The following is a 21,146-nucleotide window of genomic DNA, read 5'->3' on the forward strand; positions in this document are numbered from 1 at the left end:
GCTACTCAGAATATTGGTTATTTTTGGTATGCTTTAGGAGCAGAGAAAGAGGAATTAATCGATATTTACCTTGATGCTTTAAACCTGTGTGGATCTGCAGTCCAGGAGAGATGCAGCATGACTTTTTAATTCTCACAATCATTTCAAACCAGTGACCCCCCAGAAGCCTCTCTATATCCCTCAGTATGATGAGCAGATTTCCAACACTCTCAATTCTTCGTGCACTCTTTTGCATGTCCAGGCTTATAACCTCTCCTGAAGAATTGGTAACACAGGAAAAGGAGCAGGTGGCAAAACCAACATGTTCAGCAGTCTTGAATATCTTTTCCTTTTCAGAACTCCACCTAAGTCTAGAAGAGTAACTGAAATGAAAATAGACAAGAGGGAGAGGCACTGAACCCTTATTGAAAGGGCAATAACCAAATTGCCTTTCTCCAAAGTAAAAAGGCACTGAGACCAGCGGTGAGGAGGGACCCAATGAGCATCACACCACTGTGTAATTAGATAAATATCTCTGGTATGGAAACATCACCAGTGTTGGCTATGAAAGCAGCTACTATTCCCAGCACAGGAAATTCACTATTTTGGTTTATTTTGGGGTTTTTTTTGTTGTTGTTGGATGGGGTAGGGTTTTTTGTTGTTGTGGGTTTTGTTGGTTTGTTGTTGTTTGCTTCTTGCTGCTTGTATAACAATGTCTTATTGCATACAACCAGACAATGCATTAGACAAGACTGAATTCCACTTGGACCTCTTCCCAAATGTTATGAGACAGACAGGAAGACATTAAGAAAATATCCAAATCTTTTTTACAGCAGTAACTGATTTTACTTACATTTCAAAAATCTGCTAAAACACAGGGAATACCATTAGAAGATTAAACTGAAATTATCTTAAATAAAATGTTTGGATCGGGGAATTTAAAGTAAGTTTGCCTTGAATAAAGACAAGAAGGGTAGGGTTCAAAATAATTATTTTAATTGCACTGTTCAATGGAATCATCCCAGGGAAAATAATACAGAAGTGGAAAAAAAGCAAAACCAAATAGCTCAATACTTTCATTGGAATACTATTTTTTCATTCTAGGACTTGCAACTCATATCAGAAGTGATGGTCTCTAGCCAGCTCTTTGAAGGCAAGTAGATATTGAAAACCACTTACATCTTGCAGAAACATGTCTCTAATACATATCTCCATTGTTGCTGATGCCAAGCAAAATACCAGAAAATTTAATTAAAAGCAGAGATTTAAACAAAAGTAGCTTTGTACTGATTCTCAGTGGCCTTATTCTTCTCACTCTTTACAGTTATCAGAGAGGGAAGGTCTGACGTCCGGTAAACTCCAGTCCTCATCCTCCCTTGGCAAGATCTCAGTTCAGAGATGTAACCTTCAAAGCTGAGGTTCCCTTCAGAATCATCACAGGAACGTGTTCCAGAGTCCTCCAGCTTGACCCCATCCACATCAATTATCCTGTTCACAGGGAGCTCCATTCCAGGGTTCCCTCTCACACCAGGAGGATTAAAGCTTCTGCTGGCCTTGGCTTTGTGAGAGGTCTGCTCATAGGAGTTTCCTGAAGTCCCTTGTGAATCATTTTTCTTTCTGTTTGCACCTAACAGAAGAATTAAAAACAAAAAAAAAAAACAACACAGAACAAGAGAATTATGTATCTTCTGGTTTTAGCAGTTTTCAATATTGCAGCCTTTTCTGAGGCCCCAAAGGTAGTCAGCTGGGATAGTCATCCACCAAAGAGACTTACTGATGGAAATTTAACTAAACACTGGATCTCAAAGATAAATGTGAAATACTAATATGTATCTGTCTTAATGTAGCATTTTTCAGAGTTCTTGAAAATACTCCATTAAAAATAACTAATTAGTATAATTTTGTACATCTCTAGAACAAAAAAATTCTTACAGCAGCAAACCCAAGGGTGGAGGAGAAGAAGGACCTTCCACTGGGGCAGAATGGGAGATGTTCCTTCAGTTGAACTGGTCTTCAAGACCCTGCTGAGATAGTATTTTTACTTGGCTAGGGCTTAATTCTCTAGCAGACTAGTAAGGGATTATTTGAAGTTGCAGGTCACTGTCCTGAACTGCAACAGAGCAGTTATGAGCCACAGGACAAGAATAAAAGAAACAACTTCACAGAATCACATGTTGGTTCAAGTTGGAAGGAATCCAGTGGGGCATCTGGTGCCACCTGCCTGCTAAAGCAGGATCATCCCAGAGCACATGGCCCAGGATTCTGTCCAGATGGTTCTGGAATATCTCCAGTGAGGGAGACCCCACACCCTCTCTGTGCAGTCAGTTCCAGTGCTCAGAACAGTGAAGATGTTCTTCCTTATTCAGGTGGAACTTCCTGTGCATCAATTTCTGCCCATTTCCTTGTGTTCTGTGGCTCAGCACCATTGAGCAGAGCCTGACTCCATCCTCTTCCACCCTCCCTGCAGATATTTATAAACATTCCTGAGGTCTCCTCTCAGTTCAGTTGTTTCTTCTCAAAGCTGACCAGGCTCAGCTCCCCAATTCTTTCCTCCTAAAAGAGATCCTCCAGACCCTTGACCAACTTAGTGGTACTTTGCTGGACCTGCTCTAGGAGTTCCTTGTCCTGAGGAGCCCAGAACTGGACACAGCACTCCAGATGTGTCCCACCAGGGCTGAGCAGAGGGGCAGGATCTCCCCAGACCTGCTGGCACCACTGCTCCTCCTAACCCACCCCAGGACCCCACTGGCCCTCTCAGGCACAAGGACACACTGCTGGCCCATGGACACCTTGTGTCCACCAGGCCCCCCAGGCCCTTCTCTGCAGAGCTGCCCCCCAGCAGGTCAGCCCCAGCCTGGGCTGCTCCATGGGCTTGTTCCTGCCCAGGAGCAGCACCCTGCATTTGCCCTTGCTGAACTTCAGAAGGTTCCTCTCTGCCCACCTCTCCAGCCTATTGAGGTCCTTCTGAAGGGCTGCACAACCCTCTGAGGTCTGAGGGCTTTAAACACTCAAGGAACACCTGAGTTACATCTAAAATCACAGGCGCCAAGATTCAGGCCTATTCACACAAAGTCATCACTATCCCAAGACAGCTGTAGTTCAAACCCTCGAGCTCCCAAAAGCCAGTTTTGTGTTAGGTGTGACCCTGCAAAGTACAAGGAGCTTCTGAAAGCAAATGTACAGAAGCTGATTTGCCTGTGTCAACAGCAGCAAGAAGGGAAGGATGAAGGAGCTGATTTCAGGATTCACACCACAGTTAGCAACATGGTTTCTGGAACTGAGGCTCCCCCCATAATGATATAAAGAGGGACAACATTTTCAGATACAGAGAACTGCTTTCATTAGATCCAACTGAGAGCCAAGATTAAAAAAAAAGAGAGAAACTTTCAAGGCACAAAAGCAGGTCTAAGTAGGGACTTCAATTTCATATTTAATTCCCTTTTTCCATATATCTTCCTATCCATCTTTTAAAATATACCATCTTATCTGACATTCTTTACCCAAAGCATTCTCAAATTTTGTGCCACAGTACATGCAAGTGCCTGACCAGCATGTTTAGCCACACAAATCCCATGAGACTGGTGTGGTTAAATCCCATAGCTGTCTTTCAAATATTTTATTTGTGTTTATTCCATGAAGTGATTGGTACAGTTTTATGCAAGGAAAAGAAATTTCCATGTATAATCAGCGTAATCAAGAACTTTTTGATATGGAGAATGGAGGAAATGCAAATGAAAAAGACCAAAAAAGCACTTTCACACACTTTCAATCAAATCACTCCAGGGTCTTCTTGAGGCTTAAAGCTTTCTATTTAAGAAAAATAAGTTAAAATCCTCAGTAGTGCAACGCTTAGTGTTTTAGCTGTAGTGAAGCCCACATGAGTAATGTGAGTATTTTGCATCAGTAATGCTTGCTGTGTTTTCAGAGGAATTAGAGCAAACTCCAAACAAATCAGCTGAGCAGAGAGGCAGAAAGCTCCCAGCCCTGCTAGCCCAGCATGACTTCAGCCTACTAAATTGCAGCTAACATTTAATGGGACTGTATTAGACTTTGTGTTTAAATCTCCCTACTGAAACTAAATGTTGCCTTAATTTTAACTGCTGCTTGCCTGGCTGGGCTGCAAAATGCTATTATTCTGTTCTGGAACGTTTATCTTAACATGAGTGTACTGAATTGTTCTCTTGATCTCTTTAATCTACTATTCTACACCCTCTGAGGAAGACCTGTGACTCTCCTTTCAAGTTGCTTTAGAAGAGCTACAAATTGCTGAAATGCCTACTAATGACAAATTCCCACAAATACATGGCATTGACAGAGCATGAGTCACCCAGCTGTCCTAGCACTCAGAACACATCCTCCTATGAAATGTCATGCAAAGGAACATCTTTGATTGAGGCGGAAGGTCTCATATCTGTTGACTTGGACTACGTTGAAACACTTTCCACAGTCAAAAGACACAGCCTGCATTAACAGGGCACAAGAGATGAAAGAGCTGGAAACTCTTGTTGAGGAACACTATGGAAGGTGCAAGTATTGCTGAATTTATTTGGGTGCTAAGCCCTTCTACAGTTAAATATAAGAAATGCCATTAAGTCTTGGAATTATGGTGTCACTGAGTCAGCACACGAAGCAACTGGGTGTGCAAGCTGCCCAATAGGAACACAGCAGAAATAAGGTCAATGTTTGTTCCCAGGCTTCACAAGACATAAGCTCATCTGAACAAGAACATATCCACATTATAGACATGTTTTTCCATTAATGTCCTTTTTAGGAGCAATCTCTCTGCAGCATCAAATAAATTACTACTAGAGGCAGGGCAGTAATACAGAACATCTTGTCTAAAATACCAGTTCAAAAGAATGTGGAATTACTAAGGGAGGACACTGTGAAGATGATTTCACTTTTCCTGTCAGGGTAGAAAATATCTTAGCTCATCTTCACCAAATAGGAAGATGATTTCAAGAGTAGCACTACACAGAAAAAATATTTCAATGTAATTTTTTTCCTCACTTTTTTAAGAAAAATCTTTTATGGAGCAAGGCTATTTAACACAAATAGTAGGCGAGATTTGCCAAACCAGCTTGTGCATAAATGTATAGCACAAGTTTTTAAGTAGACTCAAGACTTGCATGTACTTAGTGGAGCTTTATAATGAGGTTTCCATGCAGTTTGTAACACTCTTACACTGGTCTCCTTCTCATGTTTTCTGAGTAACAAATGCCTGAAGACACTCAGCTGTGCAGGGCACCATCTAAGGCGCAGAGGGCCTTCACAGGGAAAACTTCACATATTCTTGACTGAAGTGATGAATACCTCCATGGAACACTCTGCAGATGCTTTGCCATGTATGGAGCATGTCAGGAATGTTATTACATTCCCAAATCTAATCTCTCAGATGTCCTACCTAACTTCAGTAGAGAAAGGAAGACACGGCTTAGGGCAGCAGCCACACAGGTGAATTTCCAGCCTGTTTCATCCCTATTGGTAATCTCCTCCCTTGCTAAGCATTCCACACAGCTCTTGAGAAATTTTCTTGTGCATCTGATCTTGTTGATATGTTCCAGCTGGTTTAAAGATGGGAAGATGCAGGTCATCCTTTGTCTTTAAACCAGAGATCTGCTGTGTTACAGACTCACAGCCAAATGACTGCTTAGAAGGCTTAACTGCACCCACCTGCATTTTTCCAAAGGTGACTACAATCAGGCACTGTTTTGGCTGATCTCCTGGTTTCTGTTACCAATATTTCTCTTTTTGTGATATTTGGATTTTGTGTATTATTCTCAAGCACTCTAAATTTAATATTGTCATTATGGAGAACTATATTTATAAAGACAAAGGGAAATCTTCTTCTGTATTAAACAATCCTCCAACTTTAAGATCTAAGCAAAAGATCACAAGACACTGTCTTCCAGGTAGTTTAGGAATAAGGGAGCATGTGGCCAAATTCCACACAGGGAATTCCACAAAAAACCTGGAAATTTCAGGAGCAGCATTAACAGTCAAATGTAGATGAGAGGATCATATAACTCTAAGTCTAATGCAGATTCTTGATGATTTAAAGGCCTGCTCACAACACCTTGCAATTATATTGTTTCTATACCATAATCAATAAATGCATTTATCTTCAATGTGCTAAATTTTAGTTACGATTTTCAATAAAATCTCTTTCATGTAAATTGAATGTTTCACTCATCATTCTACCTTTGCTAAAATCCTACTGTTCTTGTGAAAATCATTAACTATTTAGATGGCTGTAAGTTCTACTGAAAGATAACAAGAATATCCTGCTTTTCATACCATTGATCCCAGGCATTTGACTTCTAATGCCAGAGAGGATCTGATCTCAGTTAAAGGAAATGAGCTCCAGATTAATGATTTTGTACCCGACTTAGAGCAGATAAAAATCTGTTTGAAGTATTTCATAAAACTTAGAATATAACTTGTGAAAAGAAGCCTGAAGTTTTCAGGGGCAGCTCCTGGGACTGGAGATTTACAGGCTTGTTCCATCCCCAGATGCAATCAGTCTCCCAGGCAGCTCGGGGTGTGCTGCGACACGGGAGCCTGGGCAGACACTGCTCCAGCCTCTGACTCCATGGAGCCTGCCCCAAGGTGGTGCCACACCGCCTGAGAGAGCATTTTCTTACAGGGGACTGAGAAAAGGAGCCCTTTGGTGGTCACTTCTATTTCAGGGTCCTGGAAATACATAAATATAAATAACTTCTCCTTAACATGGACATAATCTGTCAGTCTCACTCTCAGACAGACACCTATCCCTTTCTGTCCTAAACTGTTAGGAAATGCTACTTCTGCATATTAGCCCTCCCACACATGGATTCTTTTAAGTAGTGGATGAATGACTTCCACACTGGCTGACATACTGTTACTACTGCAGGAATCTTTTTTTTTTTTAAGTTTGTACAGTGATTTATGCTTCTGAAGGGAAAAGGATACTTTACATCAAAGTTTTAGAATACCAGAGGGTAAATTTTCTTTGGCAGTTTCCTTCTTTTTATCTCGTAATTGATACAGCACCAAGGAGAAAGCAGACTTAATAAAAGATTCCTACATACAGTTTATGCTAAATCTTTTCAAAGGAAATTTGACTTTATATGCTGAATTTCACTTGCATGATGAAACAGCAACTGCAGCATATGCTCAGTGCCTTGAAATCTGACTCAGTAAAATGAAGGCATCGAGCCAGGAAATGGGTTGTGCTACAAAGCAGCAATACTCTACATTACCAGTTCATTTACTTTTTTCCTGGGAATTTTGTGAGTACATTTGCAGCATTAAGTTTAGAGATGGGCAGATGGAAATTCTTTCATTGCACTCATCTCCAAAGCATTCACAAGAAGAACAAAGCACCAACCATTATTCAGAAGGACAAATTTGAAATATCACATGGAAGAGGGAGCTCACCAGTGGCATACAGATGCAAAAGAGGGAGCACTGGACTCTGTGTTTGCTGAAGGCAGGGACCCTTCATGTGCACAGCTACAACAGCAGCTGAAGGGAACTGCACACAATGTCATTTAAAATCCAGGAGCACTCCACAAATAAATTTAAAAGTTCTGAATTTTGATCCAGGCAGACATGTGTGCCCTCAATAACACTGTCCAGTTTGCTCAAACTTTCCATTTCTCCACTGCTAAACCTGAAACATTTTTGACTACTTTCCAAGCAGTAGATATGATAAAACAACTCTGCAGCAGCCTGCACATACTCAGCCCTCAGTGTGATCTTCCAGCATTTATTGTTTTGGTTTTCCATCAGTGGTCGGTAACAGCGGTTTAATTATTGCAGAGTCCTATGTTGGGAGATAGTGGATTGAATTACTTGAATCCATTTTAATTTAATCTGCCATTCATTAGGTTATTTTTCAATTATGAATGTCTAAAATGTGTTTTCACTGGGCTACTGGGTACATTTCACCAATAATTCAGCAAAGTTCATTTCATCATCCAAATGCTGCCATGGGTTGAATAGATCTGGGTTTGGCCCACATGCATTTGGTTCAAAGGGCAGCTGCCATTTTTCTAACATTTCATCCAGTCGGTGATAAAATTTGCAATTCTTTCTAAAATGTTTATCCTGTTGCTTGATCAAAATAAGTTTACATTTCAAATAATCATCCCCCAAGGTCTTCCTTGCTTCCCATTTGTCTACTCTAAACTCCCCTTCTCCTCAGTTTGTTGTGGATCACAGTCATGTACTACATGTAATTCTCTCATTGAATCATGCTCTGATTAAAAGAGGATTAACACATCCCAGCCTTAGTATTTCTGGATTCTCATGGGTACTTCTTTATATTGATCCAGAATCCAATTATCTTCTATAAATTTACACAGAACCAGTAAAGGATATAAGTTACCACATGAAAACAGCCCTTGTTAAAAATAATGATTTAAATTATTCTTACATCTTTTATATCATAATCACCCCCTCTTCTTGATTTTTTATTTATGTTTTCATTCATGTGGTTATCCTGATTTACATAGGGAACACCACTGGACTGTCTCTAAAATATGCCACATGAATTAAGAGATTATATAAAATATTAGTTACATAAGTATCGAATCATTTATTACAGAAAAAAGTTTCTTTTCAAATTTTGAAGATAGAAATGTGATTTCTTTTAATGACCTCTTAATCTCAACTACCACAAACTTTTTTCCACTTGGAATTCATTACCATTAGAATTGAAACATTTAGTAGCCAAAAAAAGCAAAAGTCACAGAAATACCACTGATCTCTGCTCTAATTATCTGATCTCTATTCTTCAGCTGTGGGGTACTGCATCCTTTTTGTGAATAATAAAAAAAGATCAGCTGGGGATTTTTTGGGGGGCTTTTGGAATCATAGCCTATACCAGACTCTGAGAGACTATTCTGCATTTTATTTCTGCATCATTTATCTTTCACAACAAAAACATCCTAGCACTGGTACTAACTATTCCATTTTTGAAAGATTTCTTTCCAAAAGGAAAGTAAGCAAGTTTATTTCGAGGATACAAATCTATTTCAGAAAAACAGCAGTTTCTTTTAAAAAAAAGCTATATAACTTTAAACTAAATTAATTCTTTAACTTCCATAGACATTCCACTATGCAATATTTACAGAGAGTTTGCCATGCTTTTATTTCCCCTAGCTGGCTTTCTATCTTAACCAATGGCACCATAGGCTTGCTAAAAGATAGTTTTGAATAAACTTTTCAGTTGCAGTGCTGGATCCAGTCTATACATCTCCTTAAAAAAAAAAAGACCTTCATACTTGGCAGACAATTCCACTGACTGTAACTCTAGTGTCGTTTTGAGAATAATTCTCATTCTAGCTGAAAAAAAAATGCCCCTAAAAGAACGGGTGTCTTTTTTTAAGAGAAAGAAGAACAATTTGATGGACTCAAACCTCCAGTCTGTGCACTTCAGTCTGGATTGCTGCAAACTGTCCTATCTAGGTTGAAATGGTATTTAGTGAAACAGCCCAGTTGCTATCATGACAAAATGCCCACCTACTTTGTAGTAGAGGCAAAAGCCATCATGAACAACTCTGACCTGTGGAATATTGCAAATAAACAATTCAGTGCAAGGCCTGTGGCTTAACACAGCTCTTGAGGAGCCTACAGGTTTGGGAGGCTGCCTTTCCCCATGGGTAACACACGTGTCCAGCCTCTTGGGAAAAACTGGGCAATGTTCAAAGTACCCAGACTATACCAGGCAATTAAAAAAAGAAAAATAAAACAAAATAAAAGCCAAGGGGATTCAATCAGCGTTTTGACACTTGCAAAAATGAATGCATCACTTCAAGCCAATCACACCTCACAGTAATTATTTCTTCCACAGATGGGACCACCATTATATGCAGAAACATGAAAGAATGTCTTCAGATTCCAGCAACCTCTGGTTTTTAAAGTGGGAAATTTGCCAGAACTAGCAGGATTATTCAAAATAAAGACATTTTCTCTTGATGAGTAACGCAACTAGAAAGAGTAATGATTCTTGTGTTGCTAATTTATTTGCTATTTACTTCATAGCTAAGTATTAATACATTATAAAAACATTTCAATTATTTCAGAAAGTTAAGAACTGAGCTTGAAAATGTGTTCTCAATAGCTCTGAGTGATGCAAACTTTTTTTGGCTGACTTCCATTGTTCATATTTTCCTTTCTAGATCATCAAGTGAAAAAACCCCAAGTGTTAGCCATTAGAGGGATGGACATTGGCCTGGCTTTGCTACACCAGCAAATTGCCCCCTGCAGAACATGAGGGACCCTTCACTCCTCCCAGTCCTTTTCCCAGCATTTATAAGCCCAAAATGTGCAGGGTAAGCACACACATCATTTGTCTTTAGGCCTATTTGGAACCAAGACCAGAGACCTCTGCAAATTATGAAGTCATTATTTGTCTTTATATCCCAACATTTTAATTGAATAAACCAATCAGAAATGCAATTTCCATTGATGGGGGTTATGAATGAACAACCATTAAAGCACTTAAAAAAGCAACAATTATTAATGATTTAGTCCTTTGAGATTTCAATTCTTGACTGGAGAGAGTTTCCAGAAGTCTTTATTATAATTATGTACATCATCAAACAGCCTTTCCATGCAAACTCCAGTCATGAAAATAGAGAAGTTTTGATTCACCCCACATTTTTTCCATAAAATCACCGTTCTTTTATAGAATACAGTTCCCATTAAATAGTAGTGTGTGAGGAGTGTAGAATGCAGCTAATATATGCAATAAGATTGTAGCAAAAAAGGAAGGTTTTTTATATTTTTTTTTTAAATTTTTGTTATATCTAAAAAAAATCTGGTTTGTCAGAAAGCGAAAAGAAATTTAGATTTTCAGTTTTGCAAAATTAGTTAGATTACTTACTCATGGGTGACTATGACAAAATAATAAGGTGCAATCACCACTGAAAGTATAGAACACTAGTTGAAATACATGCTAATTAAAATTCATTTAAAAAAATAAATTAAATATGAATGGTATTACTTATTTGTTGTGAAAAAGTCTGAATCGTTTTAGAAGGGGAACTGCACAGGACTTTCAACTGCTTTATTTTTTTTCTTGGAGGCCCACAAATATGTGAGAACACAGTGACTTTTGGAAAAACTGGATTTTCATTCCCCAGAACACAATGAGACCTAGTTAACAGCACGACACGCCTCTCTGCAGAATTATTCTTTTTTAATTAGGCTTCACAGTGCTGTTATGTAGGACCCATCTCAAAGAGTGAAAAGAGTAGTGTGGTCTCCAGCACCCAACCAACCCCTCATTTCTTACCCAAGTCTATCAAATAAAGAGGTGGTTACTTTGGTTATTCCACATCAAACGAGCTGAGATCTCCAGCTCACTTCTTAAAGACCAGGGAAGAGTTGCTTTAGTTTAAAATAAAGAAGGAAAGTAATGAATATAAAGTTTAGCCCAAGAACCCAAAGACAGAAGAAATTCTCCTTTCAGGAGTTCCTGTTATGACTAATTCCAAAGAAATCTCCTGTCTTATCTGCCTCCTGGAGCACATGCCAATGCTATGGATTTCACATGTGACCCATCAGCATCTCAAGACAGCATTTGCCCTTGGATGTCTAAATTGTTAATAAATCTAATGTTTGTCAGCTTTGTCTCATGGTAATTGCTTGTTCATGTCTATTTATCTGTTTGTCATAAGAAGGTAATTTCAATCAGAATTCTTAATCCGGGACTGAAAGAATTTTTAAAATAATGAATAAAATGAAAGCTTAAAACCAGTTTGCGTAACTAGAGCTAGAATTTATTACTCCTGAGAGAACAAGGATACAAAATACATGTGAAAACTACACAAAGATTTCTACAAAGTAAAAAGTAGAAAGTGGGAAAAGGGAAAGCTACAGCTCAGTGGTTACACAGGAACTTACGGCATGCATTAAAATATTGTAAATTCATGAAGTTTTTTTTAAGTGCAAATGGTTTTTTTTAAACAGTTCTCACTGAAAAATATGCAAATTGATACCTATGTTGTACACTTGACATATTATCAGAAAGACACCAACACAAACCTATGCATATATACATCAACATGTCTGAAGTACATTTTGTGGTTCTGTTATTCATAGGCACTGGTTACAAGTCCGTCTAATACTCAGTTTCAGAAATTAAGTGGTAGCGCTAATAGAACATTTCTCAGATACTACTAATAAAGGAATTGGCTTTTAAAATGCCAAGAGGATGAAATAATTTGCATTGCCATTTATAAGCATCCAACAACCAAAGAAGTATTTACAAGTCATCAACCATACAGATAAAGAACAGTATCAAATACTCTGTGTAAAAAGATAAATAATTAAAATGTATATTCCCACATCACAAAGAAATGTGATCATACAAATATGGCACCATATGTTTGTGAAACATCAAAAATAAATGTAGCACATAGATACCTCTTCTTATATTTTACATTAAAATGCACAGTACAATGACTGTAAATGTCAATGTCATGACACCCATTGTCTTCAAAATCCTGTTTCTGGTAACAGCAATTATTAGTAGAGTCCATGTTTATAAAGAAATTCCATACTTCAGCCTTGGGCTAATATTGCTCTGTGATATTGCTAGACCATGAAACTTACTTCCTAAAAAAGTTATATATTTTCTTTAAAATTGTCTATTAGAAAGCTACTTGATATGTGAATATTCTGGGAGAAGGTGTGATAGATGCAATCTATTTCTCTGTGTAGCAAAGTATGGGTTAAAAAAAATAACATTTTTATTTTTGTCACAAATATCAAATTTATTAGTGAAATATATCCTAAGTTGAGGCTTATCCATTTAAAATTTTAATCATAAACAATACTGCAATTTTCAATAATTAGGGGTTTTGTTAAAGTACTTAAACTTCCAAATCCTAATCATGCATCTCATTATGAGAAATGGATCAGAAAATCTGGAACACAACAGTGCTATGGAGCTCAAAATGCTGATATCCTGTTTTGTACTCTGAGGGTGAATGAGATAATTACAGCATGTGGATGTATTTCAAAGGTTTGTCTGCATGTGGCCACTTATGGTTACATGCCAAATCCAAACAAAAGTACATTGTTAAAGGCAACCAGAAGTATAACAGTTAGAACAGACTAAGGCAATTAAAATCTTTTTTCCTACTTTTTTTGGTTAAAAAAAAAAATAAAAATTAAGGTGCAGAGAGAATTTTCTTTGCTGCTTTAATGGGTGCCAAATACTGATTAACAGTGCCAAGGAAAAGTAGTTTTACACAAAAGGAAAAACTATTAAAATCTAGAAATACCTGAATTGGATCTTTGAAATCCAGATTTTTCCTGATTACCTGCAAAAGGAGTTGGGGGCGGATAGTTGGCTTCCGTGAGTTTACTGATGTCTGACAGTGGCGTTGGTGGTGGCGGTGGTAGCAAAGTGCTGTTAGGGCTGCTAATATCTCCTTCAGCCACAAGAGTCAAGTCTGCCACATTCTCATCATCTACCATCTGAATGCCTTCAGCCTGCAGCTCTCTGGACTGCCTTTTCCACACTGCGGCGTTGCTCTCCTGGGCGTGCGGAATCGGAGACAACGGAGGGCTGAAAGGGACACTGAAAGTCTTCTGGCTGTGGAGCGCTGCCAAAGCAGACTTATGTTTGTTTTCTGAGTAACCCACTTTCTTTACTGAATTTTCATTAGAGTTTTGCAGGGACTCCTGTTTTCCACTGGGTGATGTACATCCATCACTGCCATCGCTTTTTGAAACTCGCTTGCCTTTAGAACCTGCGGGTGTAGATGAGGATGGTTCTGGTCCAGTGGGTGGTAAACGAAGAAAGTCAGGAAGAATAAGGTCTTCTTTCCTTAGCAGTCCACGTTGGTCATCTGCTCTGTTACTTTGTGCTTTGGATATGAGTTCAAAAAATTCTATTGGGGAAAAACCCAAAATTGACAAGTTTTTGTCAGAAAGTGCAATGCTATTAAAACGTACATTTTCAGCACATTTATTTTCCATGAAGATCTTCAATTCTTTCAATGCTGCCTTGAAATAAGATCCCATGTTAATTAGGAACTTTTTCAATTGCAGCAATGTTCACTAGCATCACTATAATTAAGACCATCAGCATTGCTATTGTAAGAGTTTTGCAGTTTAGAACAGCTGCAATTCACTGAGCCTTGAACACGTCTTCAATTTTACGCAGTTAATAAATCTGTACACACATGCAGGATTTTTTAATTCTTTATACAAAACAAGGCTCTAGTCTTACAGACAATGGGTGCACATTTTTATATTCTGGATGGGTTTTACCCATCTTAACTCAAAAATAGCATGCCATTTGAACATTCAAAGATTCAGAATGTTGCAAACTTCCTCGTTATATTGACTTTCTCTCAGAGTAATTATATTTTATCACAGTTTCAATTCAATTCATGGCATAGTTTTAAACCAGGATGTTATCATCACAGGGTATGATCAGATGATGATTTAAGTAACCCCATTTTATTTGGAGCTGCAATGAATCAGTAGCTTACAGATAGTCAGTAACCATCCAAGGAGCCATTACCAAAAGCGATGGGGCAGCTTTTTAAAGAGGCTTTAACACAATTAGAAGTGATTTTCTGATCATGTCCCTAATGATATCCAATGGTTTAATATGTTTCTATAAATAATACTCATAATAGATCAACACTGTTCTAAAAAGTTTCAAAACTTGGCAACAAGAAACTTATCAACTGTAAGCCAAGAATTATACCACTCCTCAAAAAAGAAGCATTGCAACAATAAACAAACTCTTTGGTACAAAACATAGACATATAAAAATATGTAATTCTTAATATAGGGTCTCTGCATGTCCTAATTTTTCAAGAAGAAAGCACTTTAACTACAGAATATTAAAATATGCTTTAAAAGGCCATCTCCAACAAATTAAATAAAATTAACAGTTCCAATCCAGCTTATAAATACTGTTTGAAGCAAAAGCCATTAAGGAATAAAGCAACAGAACATTAGTATCATTTTAACTTAGCATAATATGAAGTCGTACACTTGCACTTGTATGACCTTATTCCTAAATCCTCTACTCATACGTGGCAGGCTTTGCAATGTATTCATAAAAATGACTTTTTAACATGCTTTTTCAAATGCTGTAAAATCTGAATGTAGCCAAGATGGAAGCTTCAAAATGCTTCTTATTGCCAAAGTTTTGCAAAATGGCGGTAGGCATATTAAAACATGCAACATTTCTAAGATGTGTCATACAAAAATGTTTCTGAAATTTCAAAGTTCATAGAACAGTTGTTTGTTTTTGCATTAAAAAACAGTCTACAACATTTGGTATGCATTTTTCAAACTTTGACAAATATCACAAAACTCAAAATAAAATGTGAAAGCCTCGAATTCTGAAGTTTTCAAATTATGTTAATGTTTTACTCAGTCCTAGGAAAAAAAATGAAAGTATTAAAATGTGCAAAACAAGTTAACAAAAGAGTAAGAAACAGAAAATAATTTAAAATGCACTAATATATTGTAATAACACTTATATGAAAAAACCATATATTTTGCAGTAGAAGTTTTAGCCATAGCATTTTTTTTTCAGTTCTAGTCAGTGGATATTTATTCACAGATGAACATTCAAAGGTAAACATTCATTTGCTGCATAAATGTGCATAACCAGGTTTTGGATATGCATACGGGGTAACTTCAGCAGTAAATTTTAATCTGTGGGTCAAATATGGTCCTTTGAGGTTTGTTTTTCTTCATGGGAAAATAGGGAGGAGCGTGTAGGGCTGACAGACAGGTCATCACTTCAGTTCACGTCCTAGGGCACAGGGTGTTATGCCAAAATTTCTAGTGCTACATAATTGTTATTTCTCTTTTGCCCATGGATATCTTTCTATAAGAAAGCAAATTCTCTCATGAGTTTTTTTTCCAATGATATCACCAGAACTATTAGGATGTAAAAAAGGTAAAAATAGGACTCAGGAAATGCAAGATTACCAATAACCTCTTTGCTTATTTCTACTTCTAAACAACTTTTGCTGAATGCAAGTTTTTCTGTTGCCCATCACATCTCCTCCACAACCTGACTGCCCTGCTCTGGCTGTTACAGAGTTCAGCAGAAAACTTACAAAAATTCTTACCTGAGTACATTTGGGTCTACACTACTGTGCAGTGCCTGTCAAACACTTATATAGAGGTGAACAGAAAGCCAAGCTTCTACACAGCTTACAGAGAGTATCAAATGGGATGTTCAACTGCAGTGGAGTAACTAATCCCCTTTTATTTTACAGGAATTAGGTACCCCTCACTTTTGAAAATCCCACTGGACACCTACATCAGTGTTCAGGTATTTTTAAATTTTCAACTTATAAAAACTTGACAATTCAAACACACCAAACAAAAATATAATGGTCATGACTATGATTTTCACAACACAGTATTAAACACGTGGTATCTACACAGACACAAATTTTTTCTAAGACTACTTATGTTAATATGTAAGCTATAAAGTTCACATACCCTCTGCTTCATCCAAATTTATTTTGTGACTTTTTTTTTTCCCAATCTTTGCAATAGAGTCTTCTCTCTTTGACAGCCGGACTTCCCTAGCATTTTTTCCATTTTCGCCTTTCATTTTGATAGAATTAGACTTTCCTAGAGTTCTTCCCTCTCCCTGCATTAGAAGGAAAGTTAAGGTACTACTTACATTCAGGCTCTATCATTGTATACATAATATGGCCTAAAGGAATGAGGAAAGTTATTTTGGAAACACATTTCTCTAACATCACAATAAATGCTTTAGTTTAGTCTTGATTATGGCAAAGAACATTTGCCATAGCAGTTCCCAAAAAAATGTAGAAATAAATATAATATTGTTTACTCTGAAGAATTCACGTGACAGAAATGGCCTTTGAACTACAGAGTAGCTCAATTTTTTTTTAAACACAGATAAGCCAATGAGACACAAAACAACAAACACAAAACAGTGAAAGAGTTAACTGATTCATCATGAAAACAAAGTTCTTCACAAATAAATGCTGTTGACAGTGGAAAACTATCAGACAGATAACAGCTATATTCAATCTAGTTACAGAATTTGGCCGATTCAAAATCATGTGTGAATGCAGCCTTTGATACAGAATTCTAGAAGGAAACAGAAGATGATCTAATGGAGAAAAATCGTTGCAGAAGACTTACAGTAGATCCTTGACTTCTTGAAGATACAGTTGCAGTCTGTTTTACTAACACGCCTCTTTGTTTCTCTGTAAACATTGAACATAAATAAGGTAGTCACCTTCTGTAACTACCAATTTAAAAGAAGCAAGATTTAAGGGACAAGGATGGACACAACAGATTTTTGCTTTAAAATCACTCTAATCAGTACTCAGAAAATAGTGAGCACAGTTGATAACCCTGATATCTTTCAGTAAAACCCCACCAGAATATGCCTCTCATCTTCAGATTTTCCTCACACTGCCACTATTTTTAAAGTTAAAGGATGCTGAAGTTTCATTTACACACTAAATTTTCAGTTGATTTAGAACAAATAATCGTAAAATCTGATCATTCAGTTCACAATTCTCAACAATCTAATTTAAAAATGAAAAAGAAAATCAGCAGAAAGGACCATTGAAAGGCCATGTTAAATCTTTTCCATCCTGTTTCACACATCAATTATTTTGTATTTCTGCTGTATGCTCCTTACCATTGTCTAAGTAATCAAAAGCTTCCATCAAATTAAATCTGCCTACAGCAAATTTAGTAACACAGAATCATTGCCCCCTTTCACTGGTACATTGCCACAGAATCACTGCCAGAATGATCCTCTATGATTTAGGCTTTTACAGATGCTGGCAGCACACTGGATTTAGGCTTGACTTGTAATCCTTAACCTAATTATGTGTGAAAGTATTTAGATCGAAACTGTTTTTCAAAATAACAATTGGTTCTGTTGGTTAGGAAAATGACAAATCTGATTCTCCTCAATATATACCTCCATCTTTATAATCCCAGCTCTTCCTTGAAGAGGATCTCTGCTCTAAGTCTATTTAATTTAACCATATCTAATTTGGTTTTTGAAAATAAGTGTTTGACATCTCTAAAAAGGTCTGCTAATGAAACCAAACCTTTACTCATAAGGGTGCTTACATTAATCTAGAGTGTTAATTGTGCCAAGAGATTGTCAACTGTTTAGCTGATAAATTTTTATTTTTCCGATTATGTTGCCTAGGGTCATGAGTTTTTATCCTTTTTGGTGTTATTTTCAAAAATCATCACTTAAAACTGGAGAAGTAGGCTCTGATACTTTCTCATTTTGAGAAGGATATTATGATAGCAGCATATGCAGCTGCTGTACAAACTGCATCTGTTTTCCTTACACAGAATGCTCCTTGCTGAATAATTGCCAAATGCACCGAAGATATTTGGCACCTGATTCTCATTATTATTACTGGGTGCTATGTTCCTAAGTTTGTGGGTGCATCTGTGGCTCAGTGCAAACAAACAATTCAAACATTACTACTGCAAAATTTCTTACAGCAACAGTAAAAGTACCTGCTATCACAGATTACATTAATCTTCAATCTTCAGAAACTGCACTGCTTTTTAGTTAAAAAGAATATATGCTATATGTGATAGATACAAATTTATTCACATTTACCTCACCTTCACAGCAACAGGAAAAACTAACCATAGTCAGGGTTTGTAAAACTGATTTGGAACCACAAACAAAAGCTTTTCTACAAACTTACCTCTACCCTTTGATGGTTCTTTTTCATCTAGAACAACCCGCTGGCCATCCAGATTAGATATAGGGACACCAAGATCAAGGGGCTCCTGCTCACCACTCTAAAGTCGGATCACAGTTTGTATGTAATAGAGAAAAAGCTGTTTTCAGAACAAATTTATGCAGTCTGACATTTTTGAAAGAAAACAAGCAAGGCATTTTTATGCTTCAGAGTAGCTTCAATCTATCCTTCTACCGTTATAAAAACGTTTATTCCAGTGGTGTAAAACTACCTTGATTTCAGTGAGAGTAACCCTATTCTGTGAGAAGAATGGAATTTGGGAAAATGATACATGGAGAAAAAAAAATCATCCAATTTGTGAGTGTGCTCAAGTACTCTTAGCACCATTAGTGTGTGTATGCTCAGCAAGTCATGTTTTTCAGAGAACACTTCAGATTATTTTTTATTCTGAACTGATTGTATTATTTCATTAGTTTTGTAATTTCATTAAATGAAGTTATCTTTATTCCAACATGCTTTTCAGTTATCTTAAAAACTTGGACTGGTTCAGCCAAGACAGCTTACATACTAGAAATACCACAAAATTAACTTTACATTCCTAGGTATTCCAGCACAAAAGAAAGGAGAACATGCCAGCCAAGAGTTCAGTAGTAGAGAAGTTGAATCAGTCTGCTTTAACAAAATATTTCTGCAAGGGGATTTGTGGCAACTTTCATGATTCCCAGGACAACGGAACAAAAGCTTTAATCCAACCAACTTTCCCTGGCTAATAATGAGAGTTGAGCTCTGGAAGAAGCAAAGTTCAGGCTTGCTTATTTTGGATGTTGGGTTTATTATGAAGAGAATATAAAACAGATGTAGACTAAATATTTGAGGTAACTACTACTAAGCATAATGGTTATAATTACAATGCATTTTATCTCAAAATGTAGCTGTAGATATTTAAATGCCTAATTCTCAGGAGAGGAATCATTCCAGGGACTATCATATGATCTTCTGCAGACAGAAAATATCGCTGCTTGAATTACATCAAAGAATACTTACTAGTCTTGCCACAAGTTCATTAAGATTTAAACCATATTTTGCAACAACAGGCCTTAAGACTTCTGTTACTGGTTTGGTGGGTTTTGCCTTCAGACCAACTGACCGGTTGATAGGAACAAGATCCAGCCTGCAACACAGCAATTGCAACATCAAGTGTGAAATACTCCAGTAAATAAAGTGAACAGAAATATCTCAAATCAAATCTACCACATAGTTGTAACAATTTACAGCCAGTAGCTAGCTGGAACTGCAGTAGCATGAATGTATGTTAACTGAAGCAACAACGAATCTATTATTTTATTTTTATTTCTTTATTATTATATTTAATTTATTATTACTTCTATTTAACACAAATAAAAATTCTACTGTTTTGCTTGCCAGAACTGAGTGAAGGCCTGAGGCAGTCTATTTCAGACCAAGAAAAAGCATTCCACAGCACTTCCATATTTACAGGCAGATTTATCTGACCAGTTTGGTCCAGGAGTCCTTCCCAAGTGACTCCGTGCCTCAACTATAGATTTGGATGCAAGAAAAATATTTCTTCTCAGTTCCACAAGACAGACTCACAACTTGTTATGCAATTACATGAGATGGATTTGGACAAATATTTTAATTTTTAAGCAGACTAACACTGTGGAATTCCAGTGCTACTTCTTTGGGTTGGTGCCACCATACGATGAAATATCAGTATAAGAGAAACTTATACACCAAAGGTGTAAAAGTAATTAACTTAGAATTTACAGGCTAAAGACAGTTCTTTTCAGAGCATATTTTACAATTTTGCATTATTAAAACAGTAAAAGAATAATTAAATACAATTTTTTTTTTACAAAATTCAACCCAAACAACTTTCATTAGCATCTATGTCCCTGCACAGAACTGTGCCCAGCTTTGATTTGGTTTTGGCTTTTTTTTTTTTTTTTAAATGCTCTTCATCTATGCCCTGAATCCTCCATAAACCTCATTTAATTGCAATGGTACTATAGTATGAAATCAAGGACGAGCTTATTACTAACAAAACAATCAGAAGAAATGTACATCATCATCAGATATTATTATCTCACAAAAATTAAACACAAGATGTTAAGTCATGTTGACTTTTCTCTTTCACAAGAAGTCAGAATAACTGAAACTTTGTCTTTTATATTTTCTTTGAATTCAACAGTTACTAAATTGAAATTTTCAATTTTAATCATTAGCTGGTAATTGATACAAAAGTGGCAAACACTGAGGTAACTAAGTATACCCACATAGTATTTCTCCTTTGTCTGAAAATGTTCCAAATATTTGACTATATTTCCTTACATAGTATCTACTCAGAGAATGGAATAATGCAGAACATTTCTACATTTTAATTAACACACAAATAACATATGGTACTGCCTACTTCAAGTTCCTTTTTAACTTGGA

The 21,146-nt window shown here is 36.9% G+C and overlaps 1 protein-coding gene across 6 annotated transcripts in view; it reads right to left on the minus strand.

The window, feature by feature from the left end:
- Window positions 1-963: 963 nt before the first annotated feature.
- RGS12 (regulator of G protein signaling 12) overlaps window positions 964-21,146 on the minus strand; it is an 85,660-nt gene continuing 65,477 nt past the window's right edge. For 2 of the 6 annotated variants that reach the window (XM_063157462.1, XM_063157461.1), the window contains exons 11-16: window positions 19,737-19,863; window positions 18,696-18,792; window positions 17,143-17,207; window positions 16,465-16,618; window positions 13,260-13,871; window positions 971-1,606 (exon numbers count right to left, since the gene is read on the minus strand). In XM_063157462.1, coding sequence (XP_063013532.1) covers window positions 1,245-1,606; window positions 13,260-13,871; window positions 16,465-16,618; window positions 17,143-17,207; window positions 18,696-18,792; window positions 19,737-19,863 — 1,417 coding nt within the window. In that variant the 3' untranslated portion in view covers window positions 971-1,244. Of the gene's footprint in view, window positions 1,607-13,259; window positions 15,382-16,464; window positions 16,619-17,142; window positions 17,208-18,695; window positions 18,793-19,736; window positions 19,864-21,146 lie in introns of those variants that run through there. The other 4 variants (XM_063157458.1, XM_063157457.1, XM_063157459.1 and 1 more) reach the window with 4 other exon arrangements.

Source organism: Melospiza melodia, chromosome 5 (assembly GCF_035770615.1).
Source record: "Melospiza melodia melodia isolate bMelMel2 chromosome 5, bMelMel2.pri, whole genome shotgun sequence".
Lineage (NCBI taxonomy): Eukaryota > Metazoa > Chordata > Aves > Passeriformes > Passerellidae > Melospiza > Melospiza melodia.